Below are 20413 nucleotides of genomic sequence, written 5' to 3'. Positions count from 1 at the left end.
AGTGATCTCCTGTGCCCTATCTCAAGTGACAAAGTGGTCCTTCTCTTGCTAAGACCAAGCCCTTTACTTACTCCAGTGATACCAGCCCAGCCCATCTTCTACATCTGATCATCTTTTCTAGTATTCCCAGCTTCAATTTCTTTTTTGTTGTTGTTTTTTTTTTTGCTTTTGTTTTTGAAGGGCAATGAGGGTTAAGTGACTTGCCCAGGGTCACACAGCTAGTAAGTGTTAAGTGTCTGAGGTCAGATTTCAACTCAGGTCCTCCTGAATCCAGGGCCGGTGCTTTATCCACTGAGCCAACTAGCTGCCCCCTATTAGCTTCAATTTCTCCTACTGCTTACATACATGCCTATCTCTTCTCCAGCCTCAAAAACCCTTTGAATCATCCTCCCAGCCCTCCTAGCTATCATTCTCCCTCTTCTCACTTTTGTGGTTGAACTCCTGGAGAAAGGCCATTTACACCAGATGCTTCCACATCTTCTCCTCTCACTTTCTTCTTAATGCTTTACAGTCTGCCTTCTGACCTCATCATTCAACCAAAACTGTGCTCTCCAATGTTTCCAAACATCTCCCAATCACAGAATCTTAATCCTTTTCTTAATCCTCATCCTTCCTGACCTCTCTGCAGACTTTGACACTATCAGCCCCCCAATCCCCATACTCTCTTCTCTCTGTTTTTGTGACTACTCTCTCCTAGTTCTTTCTCTAGTTTTCTTCTGTCTCCTTTGCTCATCTTTATCCATGGCCATTAAATGTGGGTATTGTATAAGGGCTCTGTCCAGACCCTCCTTCTCCCTTTATACCACATCTCTTGGTGATCTTATCAGCTCCCATAAATCGATTATCTCTATTCTGATGATTCCCAGATCTACTTATCCATCCCTAAACTGTCTGTTGATCTCCAATCTTGCATCTTCAACTGCTTTTGATATCTTGGGATGTTTTTAACAAGAAGGGGATATTAAATTTAACATTTTAGTAATGAAATTGCTGTTTGTATCTCCTCTAGACTCTGTTTTCTCCAGGGTATTTTAAAATGTTTAATATCAGTGATGTCAAACTCAAATAGAAACCATCCCTGTGGCTGCATATTGACTTAGACAACTACAAATCAACATGGTCTGTCACGTTGCACTTTTATTTATTTTGTTAAACGTTGCCCAGTTACAGTTTAATCTGGTTTTGACAGCACCTACCAACTTTCCTCCTTCCTTTTTTCTTTTCAAAATTGAATTATTGGGAATATGTTCCCATTTCTCCTGGGCTCAGTGAAATTGATTTTAGGCCATCTTATCTGATCCCGCCTTCCTGGAATTGGCTCCCCAAATCTAGGATGCATGCCAGCTTATTCAAGGCTTTTTTAACACTTTCTAGGACAGCGATCTGACCTCTTCCTCTTATGGTTCCCATCATTTCCATCCCAGCAAACCAGTTCTTTGTTGAAGAGAATCGCATCCAGACTAATTAATAATCCTCATGGTTTCTCCAACAAGAAGGCAAGGCAGCCACAAAGCTTGGCTGCTCTGGTTTTTGTCAGAGATCTTCAGATAATGCCAGCTAGTGAATGGGTGAACTCGGCTTTCACAGGACACTGAGACCTGGGGCTTTAAAAGAGGACAGAAGTACAGATATCCCTGATTAAGCAGGGGCAAAGGGTAAATCACTATTCCCGGAGTCAGGAAGACATTAATTCAAATCCAGTTCAGACACTTAACAAGTCGTGTGACCATAGGCAAGTCACTAAACCCTGTCTGCCTCAGTTTCTTCAACTGAAAAATGGGGGTGGGGTGGGTGGGTGGTAATAATAACATTAACCTCTCGGGGCTGTGAGGATCAAATAAGCTATTTGTAATGAGCTGTTTGCCAATTGCTTAGGGCTATACCTAGCACATGGGTAGGCGCTATGTAAATGCTTGCTCACTTCCTCTTTACCCCACGAGCCAGTGGGGCGTTCAATGCCCATCAGAGTGGATAAATCCAGCGTTCAGAGCTCAGATGGGTCGGAGGAACGCCCTGCCTTCTGTGGAAGCAGGAGCCTATTAGGGATCCCCTCTCCTCCCCGCCCACCCCCTCGGAAGCACTTGCTCCCACCCGCCAGAGTGAATGAAACTGGACTATTTCCAGGGAGGAAAGGTGCGTTTGTAGGGAGCGGGGCAATTTGCGTCTCGCAGAGGCTACAATCCAAACTCTGGGAGTTCTAGGTGAGGCTCAGCGGCCAGACTACATTTCCCAGGATCCTCGCGCACACCCACGCACGACACTGCCGAGTTGTTGGCATCGGCCGGGACTCCTACGGAGCTCGACGCTTTCTGGGAATCGTAGTTCGGTACCTCATGGTGCGCAGGCGCAGTGCCTCGTGGGGGGGGGCGGTCGGGTCGGCTCTTTGTTCGTGGGCCGGTTTGGCCACGCACAGGTGAGGAAGTGCTGCTGGGTGTCAGACCCGGAGGGAAGCACACATGCCTTATTGTGGGGGAATCTAGGGACCCCGAGGGCAGGGTGATCTTGGGGCTGCTCCGAGGGTGCCTACAGATGAGTGAAGGAGGGGTGGGGCGGGGATCGGTGTGGGCGTGGCCATGCGTGGGTGTGGGTGGGGATTTGGGTGGGCGTGGGTGGGTGTGCGTGGGCAAGGCCTGAGAACGTGTGCCTGCCTCAGTGCATGGGCCAGGGAGGGGCTCCGGCGCTCCTGGTGGGTGATGCGGGCCCTCCCCCTTTCCCCCGCCCCTTATTAACTCCCGAGAAGGGTCTTTGTGGTATCCGTTTACAAAGTAACCTTCTAAAGAGCCACATTGTATCCCTCGAGGTCCCTCCCACCGAGCTTCCGAAAACCCCGAACTATGGCTTGGCAAGAGGAGATGAGGGGGAACTGCTGCGGGGCCCCTTCTTGCGCCAGCCCCCAGAGCTGTTGTCCTGTACCCATCAGCCTCAGCCGTTTGGGAGAGCTTTATAGGCCAACTGGAGGGAACCTGGGCAGTGGGCACATTTTCACCCCTGAGTCTGGTTTGGGAGTAGGTCGGGAGAGGAATGAGGTGGCCTAGGGGAAGATGCTGAGGGGATGGCCTACCTCAGCAAGGGTAGGAGGCAGCTCCGGAAAGAGACCCCCAGCGGACCCTCTGAGGAAGGGACACGAATTCCATCCTCCCCACTCCCTCCAGAGAACCCCCATGCTCACTCCTGTCCACCCTCTTCATGGCCTGCCTGCTGAGGCCTCCCCAACTTGGCTGGAGCTTATGACTGTCCCCTTTGATGTCCTTCACTTCCTGGGACCCTCTGGGAGTCACAGATGGTTCAGTGGGAAGAACAGAAGGCTGGATTTCAAGAAGACGGAGGACCAGGTTTCAAATCCTGACTGCTCCATGGTGTCTGTGTGACTTTGGGCAAGTGACCTCAATGCCTTCATCTGTAAAACAAGAGGGGCAGACTAGGTGGGCTAGGAGGTCAGTTCCAGCTGCTCCTCTTTGCTCCTTCTTGGCCCAAGGTGCTTTCCATAGCTGAGGCCCTTCATATCATTCTATCCTCACCGTCCCATTGCTTTCAGGGGTACAAGCTCAGTTGTCTTGAGTCTGGATTTGAACTCAGGATTCCTGGTGCTGAGATTTAGAGGACCCTCTGATAGCTGGTCTGATGTTCTCATTTTACAGGTGAAGAAACTGAGGTCCAGCAGGTTAAGTGACTTGCTTACAACTCTGCAGGCATAAGAAGCAAAGTGTGTTTTCCCCAAAGTCATTTCCTAAATCTGCAAAGTTAGTCATTCTCCAGCACAGATCCGGTCACCTTCCACACGATAATCTTCAGGGATTCTCTGTTGCCTTTAGAATGGAACCCCAAATCCCCTGGCATTCAAAGCTTCCCATAACTTGCAGTCTTCCTTGGCCTTGCTCCACCACGTGGTGTTCTCAGACCAGCGACACCGGCCCCCATTGCTCAGTGCTGGGCATTTCCTCTGCCCGTCCCCATCTCTGCTCCCTCATGCCTTGGGCTTGCTTCGAGTCTCAACTACAATCCTCTTTCCCACCCCACTCTTAATTTTATGACCTCCTCTCTGTTGAGCCCTCAAATTTCTCCTGTTTTGTTTGTACATATTTGATTATTCTCTCCCCCATACTAGGTGCTTAATAAATGCTTATTGACTGACTGAATTGGAACCCAAGTCCTTGTGACCAAAGCTGTTTCCTCCCCACTGGCCTGTCTTCCATTTTCCTTCTCATCTGTCTCCCCATCTCTAAGGCTTATCCCTGACACCTTCCTGCTTACTCACCACATCTTGCTTCTCTTTTCAGCTGTCCTCCATTTTAGTTTGCTTTTGTTTTGGTGTTAGTTCTCGCTGAGGTCCCTGGCACAGAACTCCAAGAATGCCTCAGCACTAGAAGACCAGGGTAGCTTGCTGCTCTAAGTACTGGCTCCCCTCACAGAGACAGCAGAATAGGTTGGACTCCTGTGTGAACTTGACCGAGCCCCTTGGCCCCTCTCTGGCGTTGGGTTCCTCCTCCATAAAAGGGTGTGGATGTGTGGGGAGGGGTTGGACCCGCTGACCTCAAAGTTCCTCTCTAGTTCTGTGGGCCTTTGGGGTTTTCCAACTGCTGTGGTGAAATTGGGCATTCTCCCCTGTCATCTGTGTCGTTTGAAATGTTTGGGGGGGTGCCTATTTCTATCCTAAGTTATAGGGAACTTAGCTGGGGTTTCTAATCTATTGTTACTTATAAATTAGAGTCTACTGCACCTGTGGTCCGGAGGAGAGGCAGCCCTTCCACACTGCTCCAAGCTAATTGGCTAGCATCATTCAAGTCTCTTGGTTTACTGGACTTGAGGGTGGTCCATATTAAAATGGGCAGTAGATGTTGAGGGCGGAGTCCAGAGAGCAGACCCTCTGTGGGGAAAGGCTTTCAGGTAGGTGTGGTTTAATCTCTATTGTCCCTATTCAGAGTCTGAGCTCTACCTCTACTGAGGACCCCAGTTAAGCCCTCTAGTGTGTGTGTGTGTGGGGTCTCTGGGTCCCTCCAAACCCCATTGTTTTCCTCACACATCCCATCTGCTTGTTATTGGTCCCCAAGTCAATGCCTTTGATGCCAGGCTGCCAGGCTGCTGTTCCGTGGGCACAGCTCCAGAATCTGCTCCTCTGCCACAGTGAAGAGTGGGTGCTCCATGGGACTGAGCAACTCCTCATCAACCTGGCTGGGCAGACGTGAATTGGGTAGGTGCAGCACAGCGAGAAAACACCCAGGAAGGAGGTGACCCCATCAGAGAACTTGAGCCAATGCTTGAGGACCCAGGTGAGGATTATGGGTCTCTGTGTGTGTGTGTGTGTGTGTGTGTGTGTGTGTGTGTGTGTGTGTCTGTGTCTGTGTCTGTGTCTGTGTCTGTGTCTGTGTCTGTCTGTCTGTCTGTCTGTCTGTCTGTGTGTGTGTTGGGACTGAGGGAGGGGAGAATGCTGTGTAACTTAGTTTCATAGAGGAGTTGCTTGGCACACTGATAGTTAAGTGGTTTGACCAAGGTCAGACAACTACAGAGTTTCAGAGGTAGGTATTGGATCCATGTCTTCTAGACTTGAGGGCTGGCCCCGTCCTCACCACTTCGTGCTGCCTCGACTTTGGATGGGGCTATTTGCTCAGGGTCACCAGACCTGTATATGTGGTGAGACTTGAACCCCAGCCTTCCTTCCTTCCTTCCTTCCTTCCTTCCTTCCTTCCTTCCTTCCTTCCTTCCTTCCTTCCTTCCTTCCTTCCTCTAAAATCTAATGTGTGTGTCCTTACCTGCCCCCCAGTGTTGGGGGAGAACTAGCTAAGGTTTTAGGATTTACTTTTTTTTGTTTGTTTTGTTTTTGTTTTTGTTTGCAGGGCAATGAGGGTTAAGTGACTTGCCCAGGGTCACACAGCTAGTATAGTGTCAAGTGTCTGAGGCTGGATTTGAACTCAGGTACTCCTGAATCCTGGGCCAGTGCTCTATCCACTGTGCCACCTAGCTGCCCCTAGGATTTACTTTTAAATTCAGGAGCTTCAACAACAGTTTAGGCTTTAAGCTTTTATTAAAGTATATTAGAAGTTAGTAAAGATAGAGCACATGTCTCTGAAAGAATAGAAAAACCTAGCTCAGATCTATGTGGGAGAGAGAGAAAACACCTCCTTCACCTTGCAGCTCAGGCTTCTGAAGAGAGAGCGAGTCCCAGTCAGTTCCCCCAGAAGCCCCCGGTTGAACAGGAAGAGGGGCGGTCCCCCCACACAGCTCCAAGCTAATTGCCTGGTAGCGTTCAAGTCCATTGATGGACATGACTTAAAGGTGGTCTATGAATAGAGGCAACTTCCTGGATGCCTGGTGTGACCTTAAAACCCTAAGAAAGGTCACCTCATGTCTTTCGCGTGTCTTTTTGGGCAGGGGTGGCACCCTGGTTCTCACACTTCCTTCCCTGGTTCTTCTTTTTCTTCCGTTCTTTTCCCCTTCCTCCCCCTCTCCTGCGCCTTCTTGCCTAATATTTATTGTTCAATGCATTTGTATTTTGTCCTTCCCATTCCTACCCCATTATCCCCACCCCCACCCCCACCTCCTCCTCTGGGTCAGCAGACAGCCCCCTGCCTCAGTGGCCGTGCACGTGCATCGGGAGTTCTTCTGTGCTCTGGTCCTCCGGCAGGAGGGAGTGGTGGGGTTCCTCCTCCTCGGCGTTCTGGACTCCTGGTTTATTATTTAATTGTTTGATGGAATAAAGTCTTTCCAAGTTGTTTTTTTCTCTAACATTTCTGTCCCTGTACATGTTGCTCTCCTATCTCAGTTCACTTGGCTCAGCCTTTTAAGAAATGATTAGGACCAGGCTCTCCTGTAATGGGGGAGAAATAACCTCTTTCCTGATTCCTAGGAGAGGAAGGAGGGGGAAGAAATAAGCACTTATCTAGCGCCTACTGTGTACTAGGCTCTATGCCCAGTGCTTTACAATTGATCCTCACCACTCTTGCTTCTAATAGGAGGTGCTCTTATTATCATCCCTGTTTTACAGATGAGGAAACGAGTCAAACGGAGGTTAAGGGACTTGCCCAGGGTCACAGATCTAGGAAGTGTCTGATACCAGATTTGAACTAAGTCTTCCTAACTCCTGGCCCAGCATTTTAGCTACTGAGTGGCGCAGCTCTCTCAGCTATTGTAGCTGACAGTGGGTGAATGGAAAGGCATTTATTAAACACCATTTGCAAAACTGTGCTAAGTGCTAGGGACACCAATAGAAAAGGTGCAGTTCCTCCTAAAGGAGTTTGCATTCTCACGGGGGAGACAGCATTTCAGCTGCAAGGCAGGTGGTCCCAAGGGGGCATTGCCAAGGCAGATGGCAAGGTAGCTTCCTTCATGTCAGTTCTCCCAATAAAGTCATGTCCATTTCTAATGCTGAACCATTTGGTGGTGGGAACTGTCTTTTCTGGCTTCTCTATTGTGGCCAGGGGAGCAATTGCCAGAGCCCTATCTCCATAGGTAACTTCCTTGGAGTATGGCTTTGGGGGCTGAGCTGGAAGGAAGCAGGGCAGGGACCCTGCCATTGTCTATGTGTGTGTGTGTGTGTGTGTGTGTGTGTGTGTGTGTGTGTGTGTGTGTGTGTATGGGGGCAGGGGCTGAAGGCTTTGGGGGCTGGGCTCTGCTATTGTGTATTGTAACTGTAAAAAAGAATTTTTACTGTTTAGCTAATCTGAAAAATTTATATAACTGGACTCATATGAAAAATTATGAGTTTAGAAAAATTATAATTGGGCCGTAGGTCCCTTCGTGGTCACCATTCAAATGTAAGAATATTTTAACTGACTTGGGGGGACTAATCTAGCTGGGTCTAGGGGCTAATCTGTGGATGTTTGACTGGCTGGCTATCTGACTGCTATTAATTTTTGTTTTTTTTTAGTGAGGCAATTGGGGTTAAGTGACTTGCCCAGGGTCACACAGCTAGTAAGTGTTAAATGTCTGAGGCCAGATTTGAACTCAGGTACTCCTGAATCCAGGGCCGGTGCTCTATCCACTGTGCCACCTAGCTGCCCCCAGACTGCTATTAATTTAATATGGGCCATTTATAAAATTTCCCCACACTAGCTCTGCTCTCAAATTGATAAGCAAATGATTAAGAAGCCTCTTAATTAAATAATCAAAGCGGGGTTTATTTATAAAAGTAAATATGAGAGAGAAGAAATGCAAAGTTACCTGACTGCTTTTAATATAAGGACTGCTGCGGCCTCTTGCCTGAGGGTATGCTGCTTGGACGGTCTGCCTCCAATCCTCTCCAACTTTCACTCTTTTTCACCTTTACTCCAGCTCCCCTGCGCTTTCACTGCTCAGCTCCTTTCTTCTAATGCCAAGTCCCTTGCTTCATTCTTTAACTTCTCTCTCACTACCATAGCCTCAGTCTCCTTAGCAAACCCCCTTTCTGTACTGTCGTGACAAACCACCAAGCGCTTCTTCTCTCACCAACCTCCTTGTGTCCGCCTAGTCCTCTGGTGTCCCCTTTCTGTCTGTCCTCTTTCTGTCCATCCCTTTTCCTTGCTCTTAGCATTTTCTCCATCTCCCCCTTATTGTCTAACTCCCCCGTATATATCTTCCTTCTCTTCCCTCAAACCTCGGGTTCCTTGCACCCCTGAACACATCAAGCTAATCCACTGGCTGCACTAAGGCTACAGCCGGGGGGCTCGAGTCTGCCATGCCGCACCACACCCAGGACTCAAGGGGCCCATGCCCCCTGCCATGCACCTGGGACTGGCAGGGCAAGCCTGGGATCTCCAGGGTAGCTCCCCTCAGGGTGGAGGGAGCTAGGGCTTTCCCCATTCTCTTAGGCCCATGGGCTTTTCCTCTTGGCTGAAGTGGAGGGGGAGGGGCACCAGCCCCTCTTACACAGAGAAAACCCCTGAGGGCCTAAGGCTTTTTAATCTCAGCCCAAAGGTAGGGTCCCCAAATCACAATAAATTCCCACATAACAATTGGAGTGATGCCACCTGCTGGAGAGTTACTGTAGGAAAGCTCCACCATGAGGAGAAGGCAAATGAGGGCAAGCCATGCGGCTTTTCTTTGGCATCAGGAAGTGACATTTGCTCGTGGGTACTGTCTATCAAAGCTACCAGCCAATGAGCTTAGAGCTATGTGTGCATGTGGATGGGATGTTCCCAGTTTCACAGGAGACTTGTGAGAGGAAGAAGGGGTGAGGCTGGCTCTCTTGCCCTTTTTCTTCAGAACTCTTATGGAGAGTGGAGCAGAAATTTTGGCTTCCTGAAATAGATAGCTGAATCTAGGCCTCTTTCTCTCTCTCTTTACCAAATTCTTATTCTCCTTAATAAATGCTTAAAAGTCTAACTCTTGCTAAAGCTTCTAATTTATTGGTGACCACTCATTAGATATTTTAGACAGCTTAGCTAGAATTTTAGTCCCTTACAGTATGTATGTATGTGTGTAGGAGAGGACACTCCAGCTACTCCTCTTGGGGTAGATACAACACGGGATGTGGCAGTTACCAGTTATAAGTCACTCAGGAGCTGTAGCTCCCATATAAGACTGCACAGCCACACTGTGGCCTGTGGCTCTTCAAGGCGCTGATCCATGGTCATCTGCGACTGGTGGAGGCCTACTACTAGGTGGTGAGGGGATGCTGGCCATTCCCAGGGCTTCGGGGCTTAGCTCCAGCAGTCTTTGAGAGAAGGTACTGCTGGGCTGTCCTGCCTGATACCTGCCGCCTGCTCTCTCTCAGGGCATCTTGTTGCACCAGCTCCATTAAATTAGCTCCTTGAACAGTAGGCATACCTGGAGGCCACAGATGCCTTTGATCATGTTGCAGAAGTGATAGCACACAGGTGTGCTATTTTCCTCTTCAGGTAACACAGGCCTCTCACCATTGGTAAGACAGGCTTTAATTCTCCAGCAGCTGCCAGGCTAGTTTGATCTCTCTCTTTTTTTTTTTAAGTGAGTGACTTGCCCAGGGTCACACAGCTAGTAAGTGTGTGTTAAGTGTCTGAGGTCGGATTTGAACTCAGGTACTCCTGACTCCAGGGCCGGTGCTCTATCCACTGCGCCACCTAGCTGCCCCTAGTTTGATCTCTTGATAACTCGGTAATTAGATTGAACATAAATGAAGGTGGCTTCCCAGCTTCTGCAGGTGCACATCAAGGGGTCTGTTACTAGGCTGCCAAGAGGGTTATTTATGAAGGGCTTAAGGAAATGGGTTACTTTTTGTTTGACTATGGATATTGGTTAGAAGGGTTTTCTTTCTTTCTTTTTTTTTTTCAGTGCAACAAACATTTATTTTATTTTTTTTCCAGTTACATGTAAGGGTAGTTTTCAACATTCATTTTCATAAGATTTAGAGTTCCAAATTTTCCCCCCTCCTTCCCTTTCCTCCCCCCTCCACAAGACATCAGCCAATCTGATATAGGTTATATATGTATCCATTCTTTCTATAGGGATGGATAGTATGCTTCATCATTAGTCCTTTGTGATTGTCTTGGATCATTGCATTGCTAAGAGTAGTTAAGTCATTCACAACTGCTCATTGAACAATACTGCTGTCACTATGCACAATGTCCTCCCAGTTCTGCTCATTTCACTGTTCATCAGTTCATATGAATCTTTCCAGACTTTTCTGGGATCATCCTGTTTGTTGTGTTGGGGGAATTTATTGTGATTTGGAGACCCTGCCTTTGGGCTGAGATTAAGAACCCTCAGGGTTCTTCTCTGTGTTAGAGAGGCTGGTGCCCCTCCCCCTCCACTTCAGCCGAGCTGAAAAGCCCGGTGGGCTTTAAGAAACGCCAGTCAAGCAGATGGAGATCCCAGCTTACCCTGCCCTGCCGGTCCAGGTGCGCAGCAGGGGGCATAGCCCCTCAAGCCCTGGGTGTGGTGCCCATGGATCTCTTGAGCTCCTCAGCTGCAGCGTTAGCATGGCCATCAAATTAGCTCAGTGTGTGTAGGTGGTCAGCCCGAGTTTCAGGTGAGGAGAGAGCCTTTTATATACTGGGGTAGGTAGAAAAGGGTGGAGGAACGCTGGAAGACTAAGAGAAAAAAAAAGGAGGTGGATGAGAGAGACGCAGGGGTTCCTAGCAACAATATAGAAAGGGGGTTCACTAAGGAGCCTCAGGCTACGGTGCAGAGAGGGAAGTTAGACGGAAAGGGGAGACGTGAGAAGGAGGTCAGTGAGAGAAGAAGTGCTGGGAGTCTTCATTAAGGAGGCGTGGCTGCAGGCCACAGCAGCAGCGGCCAGCATACCCATAGGTGAGAGGTGGCAGAAAGTTAAAACTGACAGGTTGTATTTTAATTTTGTTATCCTTGTTTCTACATTTAACTCTAAGTTTATTCACCTAAGTAACCCCCATATTTGCTTTAACTAAAAGAAACATTTTAATCCTCTTTTGCTTATCAATTTGGGAGGAGCAAATGTGGGAGAATTTTATAAATGGCCCATATTAAATTAATAGCAGTCAGATAGCCAGCCAGTCAAAAGTCAACAGATTAGGCCCCCCCATTCAGATTAGGCCCGCAAGTTAGTAAAATAATTTTTACAATGTCCTATAGCACAAAACCATTCCACTACAATCATATACCCCAGCTTCTTCAGTCATTCTTCAATTGATGGACATTCCCTTGATTCTCAATTCTTAGCCACAACATAGAGTTCCTATAAATATTTTTTTGTACAATTTTCCCCTCTTTTCTCTTTTTCATGATTACTATTGTTAACTGTTTCCCTTCCATCCTATTCCCTTCCCCATGATATTTACTCTATTATCTACCTTCTTTCACCCTATCCCTCTTCAAAGGGGACTTGCTTCTGTCTGTCCCCTCCCCCAATCTACCCTCCCTTCTTTTGCTTCTCTCTCTTTATCCCCTTCCCCTCCTATTTTCCTGTAGGGTTAGATAGATTACTCCACCCAATTGAGTGTATATATTATTCCTTCCTTGAGCCAATTCTGATGAGATTGAGGTCTTTGAGCCAATTCTGATGAATGTTAGGCTCATTTACTGCCCAGATTAAATAGATTACTCCACCCGTGTGAGTGTGTGTGTATTCTTCCTTGAGGCAACTCTGATGAGATTAAGGTCTTTGAGCCTATTTTGATGAGTGTAAAATTAATTTACTGCCATGTTCCTCCCCCATCTCTTCCCCCACTCAAAAGCCCTTTCCTGTTTCTTTCATGTTTGATATCACCCCATGCTAACTCTGCCTTTCCCCCTCCCTAGTGCATTCCCATCACTCCTCAATTTTACCCTAAATATGTCATCATGGGGCAGCTAGGTGACACAGTGGACAAAGCATCTACCCTGGACTCAGGGGGATCCCAGCCAAAACCTGGTCTCAGACACAAGACAATTACCCACTGTACAACCCCAGGTATGTCCCCCAACTCCAATTTTTTATGGTTTTCTAGGGTCTTATATTTGAAAGTCATATTTGCCATTCAGTTCAGGTCTTTTCATCATGAACACCTGAAATTTCTCTTTTTCATTCAATTCCCATTTTTTCCTCTGAAAGATTATACACAGTTTTGCTGGATAGGTGATTCTTGGTTGTAATCCCAATTCCTTTGCTCTCTGGAATATCATATTCCATGCCCTCCTGGTCCTTTAATGTAGAAGCTGCTAGATCTTGAGTTATCCTGACTGGGGTTCCACAGTTCTTGAATTCTTTCTTTTTGGCAGCTTGTAATATTTTCTTCTTGACCTGAGAGTTCTGGAATTTGGCTATAATATTCCTAGGAGTTTTCTTTTGGGGATCTCTTTCAGGAGGTGATCAGTAGATTCTTTCAATTTCTATTTTACCTTCTGCTTCTAGAATATCAGGGCAGTTTTCCCTGACAATTTCTTGGAAGATGATGTCTATGCTCTTTCCTTGATTATGGTTTTTAGGTAGACCAATTGATTTTCAAATTTTCTCTCCTGGACCTATTTTCCAGGTCAGCAGTTTTTCCAAGAAGATATTTCACATTGCCCTCTGTTTTTTTATTCTTTTGGATTTGCTTTATTGTGTCTTGGTTTCTCATAAAGTCACTAACTTCCATTTGTTAAATCCCAAAACTTAGGCAATTATTTTCATCAGATAGCTTTTGTACCTCCTTTTCCATTTGGCCAATTTGGCTTTTCAAGCTGTTGACTTTTTTTCTCATGTCTTTCTTGCATCACCTTCATTTCTCTTTCTATTTTTTCCTCTACCGCTCTAATTTATCTTCAAAGTCTTTTTTGAGCACCTCTATGGTCTGAGACCAATTCATATTTTTCTTGGAAGCTTTAGATATAGGGGCCCTGATGTTGACATCTTCCTCTGAGGGTGCCCCTCGATCTTCCTTATCACTAAAGAAACTTTCTATGGTCCTCACCTTTCTCTGTCCATTCATCTTGCCTTTCTTTTACGTGACTTTTAGCTCCTTAGAGTGGGTACTGTTTCCAGGCTGCACTATCCCAAGCTTCAAAAGGTCCCAGGTGGTATGAATTAAGGAGGATCAGGTTCTTCATTTGCCTGGCCTGTTCCCTGGTCCTAGATGACCCCAGACCAACTTGCTAATCCACCAGCTTTGTGTGTTGTGGTTGTCAGCTCTGATGAGCCTGTGCCCCTCCCCCACCTGGGCCACTGCTACTCAAGCCTACCTCCTGGTTCCCAGCAGGGGTGAAAAACCCAATTCTGCCTCAGCACCAGCATAGACCCCTGGAATTTCCTCCCTGCCAAGGGTTCAGCCCTCTCACCAGACTGTGAGCTTAGTTCCAGACAACACTGGTACTGCAGCTGATTCAGAGGTTCTGGGGGTCTCTTTCTCTGGTGAGGCCTTCCTGGGACTGGATCTGTGTCAGGCTGACTGTGGGGTTGTGCTCCCCTCCTGTCTCAGCACAGCAGCTCCCTCCTTCTGACCTTCCAAGCTGTCCTTGCTTGGAAGATGATTCTTCTGTGGATTTTACTGCTCCAAGAATTGTCCTTTGGTGTTATTTGGATGTTTTTTGGAGTGATTGTGTCATGAGTTTGAGAGCTCACTGCCATCTTGGCTCTACCCTAGAAGTCTTATAGTAAGCTTTGAAGAAAACCAGCATGGAGTCCCAGGAAAGAGAGAAGAGGTAGTGTGGCTTGTTCACAAGGGTCCTAGGAGCAAGAGAGAGAGAGAGAGCGTAGCCTGCTGTGGTCTACCCCAGTCTCCCCCTTTTTCTTTTATCCTCATTTTGGGTTTTCTTTTTCTTTTCCCAACAGGGGATGAAGGGAGGAGAAAAAGAAAATCGGTTTGTATTCATTGAAAAAAGAAAATAAAATTTCAAAACAAAATGAGGAAAGTGGTTGAAAGGCTCTCTGTGGGTCCTTCCAGCTCCCAAGCTCTGACCTTGCATTGAATAGCAAGGTTGGCTCCCTGAGGCCATCTGCTGGGGAGAATGCTTCAGGTCAGCACTGATCTGCTTGGGAATCTTCTTGGTCTAGTGATGTCAGCAGTTTGCAATTCGCATCACCGTGTCTAGCCCCATGTTGCCACCTTGTCTGCAAGTTCCAGGCCAAGAGACCTTGTTAAACAAAGTAGCCTCTAGGATCAAAGAAAAAAGAAAACAGGCCACTCAGCCCCTCCTGCCCCTTCATGTGCTCTGCAACCCAGCAACACTAACCTTCTGGCCGTGCTTTGGGTGGGACACAAGCCATTTGGGAGGCACTCCCCCTGCCTGGCTCTCTGCCTCCTGGCTGCCCTGGCTTCCCACCTTCTGCAGGGAGCCCTTCCTGATCCCCACTCGAGCCTTCCCTCTGAGACTGTCTATTTAGGTGACTCAGTGGGTAATGCACTGAGCCTGGAGTCAGGAAAACCCCAATTCAAATCCAGCTTCAGACACTTACTAGCTGTGTGACCCTGAGCAAGTCACTTGGCTTCTGCCTGCCTCAGTTTCCTCATCTTTTACATGGGGATACTAATAACACCTCCCAGCGTTGTGAGAATCAAATTAGTTAATACTTGTAACTGCTTTGTAAACCTTTAGGTGCTGTCCAAGGTGCTAGCTCTCTTCCTCCTCCTCCTCCTCCTCCTCTTCTTCCTTTTCCTCTTCCTTCTCTTCCTCCTTCTCTTTCTCCTTTTCCTGTGCATTTCTCTTTGATTTGGAGTGTTCTTGGATAAGTCACTATCACAGCTCCACCCATCTCTTTTTTTCCCTTCTATTTTCATCTTTTATCATCTTTGGTGTCAGGGCTGCTTAACCATCACTTTAAGCCCATTCAGACTCCTCTTGCCTGGTTATTTTCCACCAATCGTGCTCCTACTTCTGGGGACTCTCTAACAATCTGTAGCTGCCAAAGGACCTGCTCTAGGGCATCCAGTCAGTGGATTCCTCCCACATCTTTTGAGCTAGGAAGGGGAGTGGGAAAGTATTTGTCTTCATTAATGGAAGAGTTAAGGCACAGAGAGGGTGACTGGCATATCCAGTATCACACAGCCCAGAGTGGGGGCAGGACTGGGATTCTCCCTCAGAGGTCCTTATGAACCCAACCAGAGTTTGGTTACTTAGGTTCTGTGGGGGATGTCAGAGCAGCCCCTGCCTCAGTCAGGCATGGCCTATACTGTCTGTTGGGCCTGCAAGGCCCTCCTTCTTGCCTCTGCCTCCCTGGCTTCTTCCCTCAGCTGCTGTGTACAAGGCCTTCCCTGATTTCCCTCTGGTTGCTAGTGGTCCCCCCACCTCGGGATGACCTCATGTTTACAGCCTATGAGTGTCTATGTGTTGTTTTCCCTCAATATAATACAAGCTCCTTTGGGCAAGGCCTTTTTCATTTTTATCTTTCTTTGGGCAGCTAGGTGGCTCAATGGATAGTGCACTGGACTTGAAATTGGTCTGGACTTCAGTCTCAGACACTTACTTAGCTGTGTGACCTTGTCCAAGTCACTTATCCTTTTTCGGCCTTGTTTTCTTCATCTGTAAAATGGGGATAACAAAAGTCACTAACTCCCAGGATTGCTGTGAGAGTGAAAAGAGATCATTGTATGTGACACTATGCCAGCTTTAAAACACTGTTGGAATGCTAGCTGTTATTTGTATCTCCAGTAATTAGCCCATGTTGTTGTTGTCCAGTCATTCAGTCATGTGACCCCACAGATTTTATCCATGGGGTTTCCTTGGGAAATATACTGGAGTGGTTTACTGTTGCCTTCTCCATTGTGGCCCCATTTTGCAAATGAGGAACTGAAGCAAATAGGGGCTAAGTGACTTGCCCAGGGTCACATAGTTATTAGTAAGTGTCTGAGGTCAGATTTGAACTCTGATCTTCCTGACTCCAGGCCCAGTGCTCTATCCACTGCACTGCACAAAGAAGATGCTTGATGATTATTTGTCTGTTGATTTATTAATAGTCTTAGTTCTTCTCCCTGATGGTCGCTGAGGGCAAGGCTCTACCTGAAGTGCTTAACAAGCATTTCTTTAATGCCTTTGACTTCTCACACTCTAGGGACCTCTGGGAAATTTCCCCCTGGTGAGTTTTAGAACTGCAGACACACTCATCATCCCTCATGCCTTCTTTCTTCTGCCACAGCTCCGCCTTTCCAAGACTCTTCTCTTTACCAAGACAAGAGCATTGAGGAGACCGAGGAGGAAGGAATGATTTCTGGCTTTCTGCCCACCAGGTTTCAGGTGAGTTAAGGCTTCCTCTCTTTCTCCTTAAATACTCTCTTGTTTTTCAGAACAGAGAAACGTTTCTTTCCATTATCAGTGGTCGGAACTCCACCATGCCTCGGAGCTTCAGTGATTGTCTGCCTAAGAGCAAGCTATTCCCATGAAAGGTCCCTGGAGGTCATGGATCCTTACAATTGGGCCCTCTTCCTAATAAAAGGAGACTCATTTCAGACTTGATTGTGGCCCTTAAAGACTGTCAACACCCATGACCCAGCAGTTTAGTACACAGGCCAGGAGGTTAGAGCAGACGACTGCTAAGCTTCTGTCCAGCTCCATAGTGCTTTTTTCTTTGGTAGTTTGGTAGTTTCTCAGGGTCTGGTGATGACTGAGCCTGGATCCTAGAAGGCTCCTGAAGGTCTTCAGTTAGCTGCAGGTCCTTCCAAAGCCAGGATGGCTTAAAGTGTTGACCTGGTCATAGACCCTGTGTCTGTTATCCAAGGACCAGGCTCAGCATCTTTCAAGAGGTCCTTCCCCAGAAAGTTGGCTCCAGGTGAGGGAGTCACCAAGATTCCCAAAGTCAGTGTGTTCTGTGGGAGTGGAAGGAGGTCCAGAGCCACCTCTTCATCAGCCAACAAGCCTTCCTTTACCACTTCCTTGGGCCAGGCTCCAATGAAATCACATGGAAAAATGAAAAACATCCACAAGGGCAAATGGCTGTCTGTGCATACTTCTCACTTATGCCTTCTAAACCTCTCTCTGACGTCTGGTTGCTCATTCACACTTTTGAAATATTTAATGACAGTCAACAGTTATACTCCTAGTTCTGCTAAGTCTGAATTTGCATTTTTCAATTTGTTCCTTTGTGATGGAGAGCGTGCCCTCCCTTTGATATACCACAGTCTGTCCTACCTAATAGGGTAGTGATGGGGTGCTGGGCCTTGAGTCAGGAAGACCTGAGTTCAAATCTGGACTCAGACACTTGCTAGCTGTGTGACCCTGGGCAAGTCACTTGACCCTGTTTGCCTCAGTTTCCTCACTTGTAAAATGAGCTAGAGAAGGAAATGGCAACCATTCCAGTATCTTTACCAAGAAAACCCCAAATGAGGTCGCAAAAAGTCAATATGACTGAAACGACTGAGCAACAACACACCAGACCCATTTCCCATGCATTAGGCATTTAGGTTGTTTCCAGATTTTTTTTTTTTTGCTAATCATAAAAATAGCAGTTTAAGGTTTGCCAAGTGTTTTATGGTGATCATCTCATTTCCTCCTCACATCCTTCACCTTGGGAATAGGTGTTTTTATGTATCTCCACTTTACAGAAGAGAAAAGTGAGGAACAGAGAGGTAAAAGGATTTGCCTAGGCTCACCCAGCAAGTAGGTAGCTGAGGCAGGGTTTGAACTCGGGTCTCAGTGACTCCAGGTCCATTGTTCCTGCTGCCGATTACTCAGACAAATGACAAGGCACATTCTATAATACAACTGTCCCGATGGTTCCTTTAAGTAAATTGACTGGCTCTGCTTCCTTCGTTCTGCATCGGTTTGTATAATCCTTTCCATGTTTGCATTCATCACATCCATCATTTCTTATAGCACAGTAATATTCTACTACCTTTATGTACCATAATTTGTTTAGCCACCCCTCAATCTATAGGTATCTACTTTGTTTCCAATTCTTGCTATCCAATTGCTGTCAGAAAAAGTATTGCCATAAATAACTTGGAGCATATGGAAACTTTATTCTTGTAAGTAGCTTTCTTGGGATATATGCCCAATAATCTTGGGATCAAAGTATATGAACATTTGCATAATTACAAATTGCTTTCTAAGATAATTGTACCACTTCACAGCTCCATCAACAATGTACCAGTGTGTCTATCTTTCCACAACCCTTCCAGCAGTGACTTTTACTTCATCTCTTCCAATTTGCTCAGTGTGAGGTGAAGTCTCAGCATGGTTTTGGTTTATATTTCTTTATTATTAGTGATTTAGAGTATTTTTCATGTTATTGTGTGCTTCTAGGTTTAACCTATATTACTTAATGCTTTTGGCACTTGCTTCAGCCAAAACAGGAATTTCTCCACATAGTCCTCTCTGCCTCTCTTTGCTTTTACTGTTTTTATGCCCTTTTCACAGCTCCCTCTACCTCTCAAAATACTCCACAAACTACAGTGAACAGTGCATTCTCTTTGCATTATAAAAAGGGGGGAGATGTGGGGGCTAGATTGGAATGGGTTAACAAAATATAGCATGATTACTGTACTTGAGCAACAACCTCAGGGTCACCAGCTGGAAGGCCAGCAACATGACTCCAGGGCTGTAGCCAAGATCCACAAGAACAAGATACAAGAAACAAACACATGATTAAATAGAATGCACCAACAGTGTGTTTTTGTTGAACTAGCCAAAGATCTTTTTCCTGATATTCATCATTGTGAAAGTCCTAGTGTTACATTATTTAAGTTTGTTCCACTGGCATAGATACACTGACCAGCTGCATGTATCTCTCTGTATATATACTCAGCATCCTGTGATTAAACTTTGTCTCTAGTGCCTGACTTGAGACCCCTGTTCTTATTTGTGACTCTGGCAGTTAAGACTTACAAATATTATCTTATCATATAGAAATATAAACAGTTTAACCTTATTGAATTTCTAACAGTTTTTCTTTCTTGTTTTTACCTTTTTATGTTTCTATTGAGTCTTGTATTTGGAGGCCAAATTTTTTATTCAGCTCTGGCCTTTTAATCAGAAATGCTTGAAAGTCCTCTATTTTGTTAAATGTCTTTCCCCCCCCGAAAGATATACTTAATTTTGCTGGGTAGGTGATTCTTGGTTTTAAACCTAACTCCTTTGCCTTCTGGTATATTATATTCCAAGCCCTGCGAAAGCTACCAAATCTTGTGTAATTCTGACCATGGTATTTTAATGTGTTGTTTTGTTTGGCTGCATGCAATACTTTTTCCTTGATCTGTGAGCTTTAAAATTTGGCTATGTTTTCCAGGGAGTTTTCATTTTGGGATGTCTTTCAGGTGGTGATTGATGAATTCTTTCAATTTCTATTTTGCCCTTTTGTTCTAATATTTCAGGACAGTTTTCTTTGATAATTTCTTGAAAGATATTGTCCAAGCTTTTTTTTTTTCCTTTGGTCATGGCTTTCAGATAGTCCAATAATTCTTATATTATCTCTCCTGGAACTATTTTCTAGGACAGTTGTTTTTCCAATGAGAAATTTCACATATTCTTCTATTTTTTTAAACTTTTTTTGATTTTGCTTTATTGTATCTTGGTGTCTCATAGAGTCATTAGTTTCTATTTGTTCAATTCTAATTTTTTTCCACTGTTTAAGGACTTTTTATTAAGGCAAGAATTTTATAATCTAAATTATGTTTCCTTGCTCAGCTATCAATTCTGTTATCTAAAACAGTGGTGATATTCTGAGCTTTCCTACAGTAAATAATTACAAAATTAAAGAAAGGAATGCTTTAAGTCAATTCTAATTTTTAAAGAATTATTTTCTTCAGTGACCTTTTGTACTTCCTTTTCCATTTGGCCTAAATCTGTTTTTAGGGAGTTACTTTCCTCAGTAAACTTTTCCATTTCTTTCTCATGGTTCTCTTGCATTACTTTTATTTTTCCCCAATTTTTCTTCTACTTCTCAAATTTGCTTTTTAAAGTCCTTTTTAAGCTCTTTCAGGAAATCTTTTTGGGCCTGAGACCAACTTACATTTTTCTTTGAAGCTTCATCTGTAGCCATTTTGTTACTATTACCTTCCTCTATGTTTATGCCTTGATTTTTTCCTATCAACATAGTAATTGTCCATAGTCAAGCCTTTTTTTTTGTTGTTTTTTGTTCATTTTGTGCCTTGATGTTTTC

The 20413-nt window shown here is 45.7% G+C and overlaps 1 protein-coding gene across 5 annotated transcripts in view; it reads left to right on the top strand.

Moving 5' to 3' along the window:
* The first annotated feature begins 2353 nt into the window (after nt 1-2353).
* Nucleotides 2354-20413, top strand: part of LOC122751857 (zinc finger protein 260-like) — a 28474-nt gene continuing 10414 nt past the window's right edge. The window contains exons 1-4 of one of the 5 annotated variants that reach the window (XM_043999073.1): nt 2354-2413; nt 4706-4884; nt 5068-5267; nt 16457-16554. In XM_043999073.1, the coding sequence (XP_043855008.1) occupies nt 5252-5267; nt 16457-16554 (114 nt within the window). In that variant the 5' untranslated portion in view covers nt 2354-2413; nt 4706-4884; nt 5068-5251. Of the gene's footprint in view, nt 2414-2937; nt 4885-5065; nt 5268-16456; nt 16555-20413 lie in introns of those variants that run through there. The other 4 variants (XM_043999071.1, XM_043999072.1, XM_043999070.1 and 1 more) reach the window with 4 other exon arrangements.

The sequence above is a fragment of the Dromiciops gliroides genome, chromosome 3 (genome assembly GCF_019393635.1).
Source record: "Dromiciops gliroides isolate mDroGli1 chromosome 3, mDroGli1.pri, whole genome shotgun sequence".
Lineage (NCBI taxonomy): Eukaryota > Metazoa > Chordata > Mammalia > Microbiotheria > Microbiotheriidae > Dromiciops > Dromiciops gliroides.
Note: the sequence above shows the minus strand (reverse complement) of the source record. Positions and strands in the feature narration are given on the sequence as shown.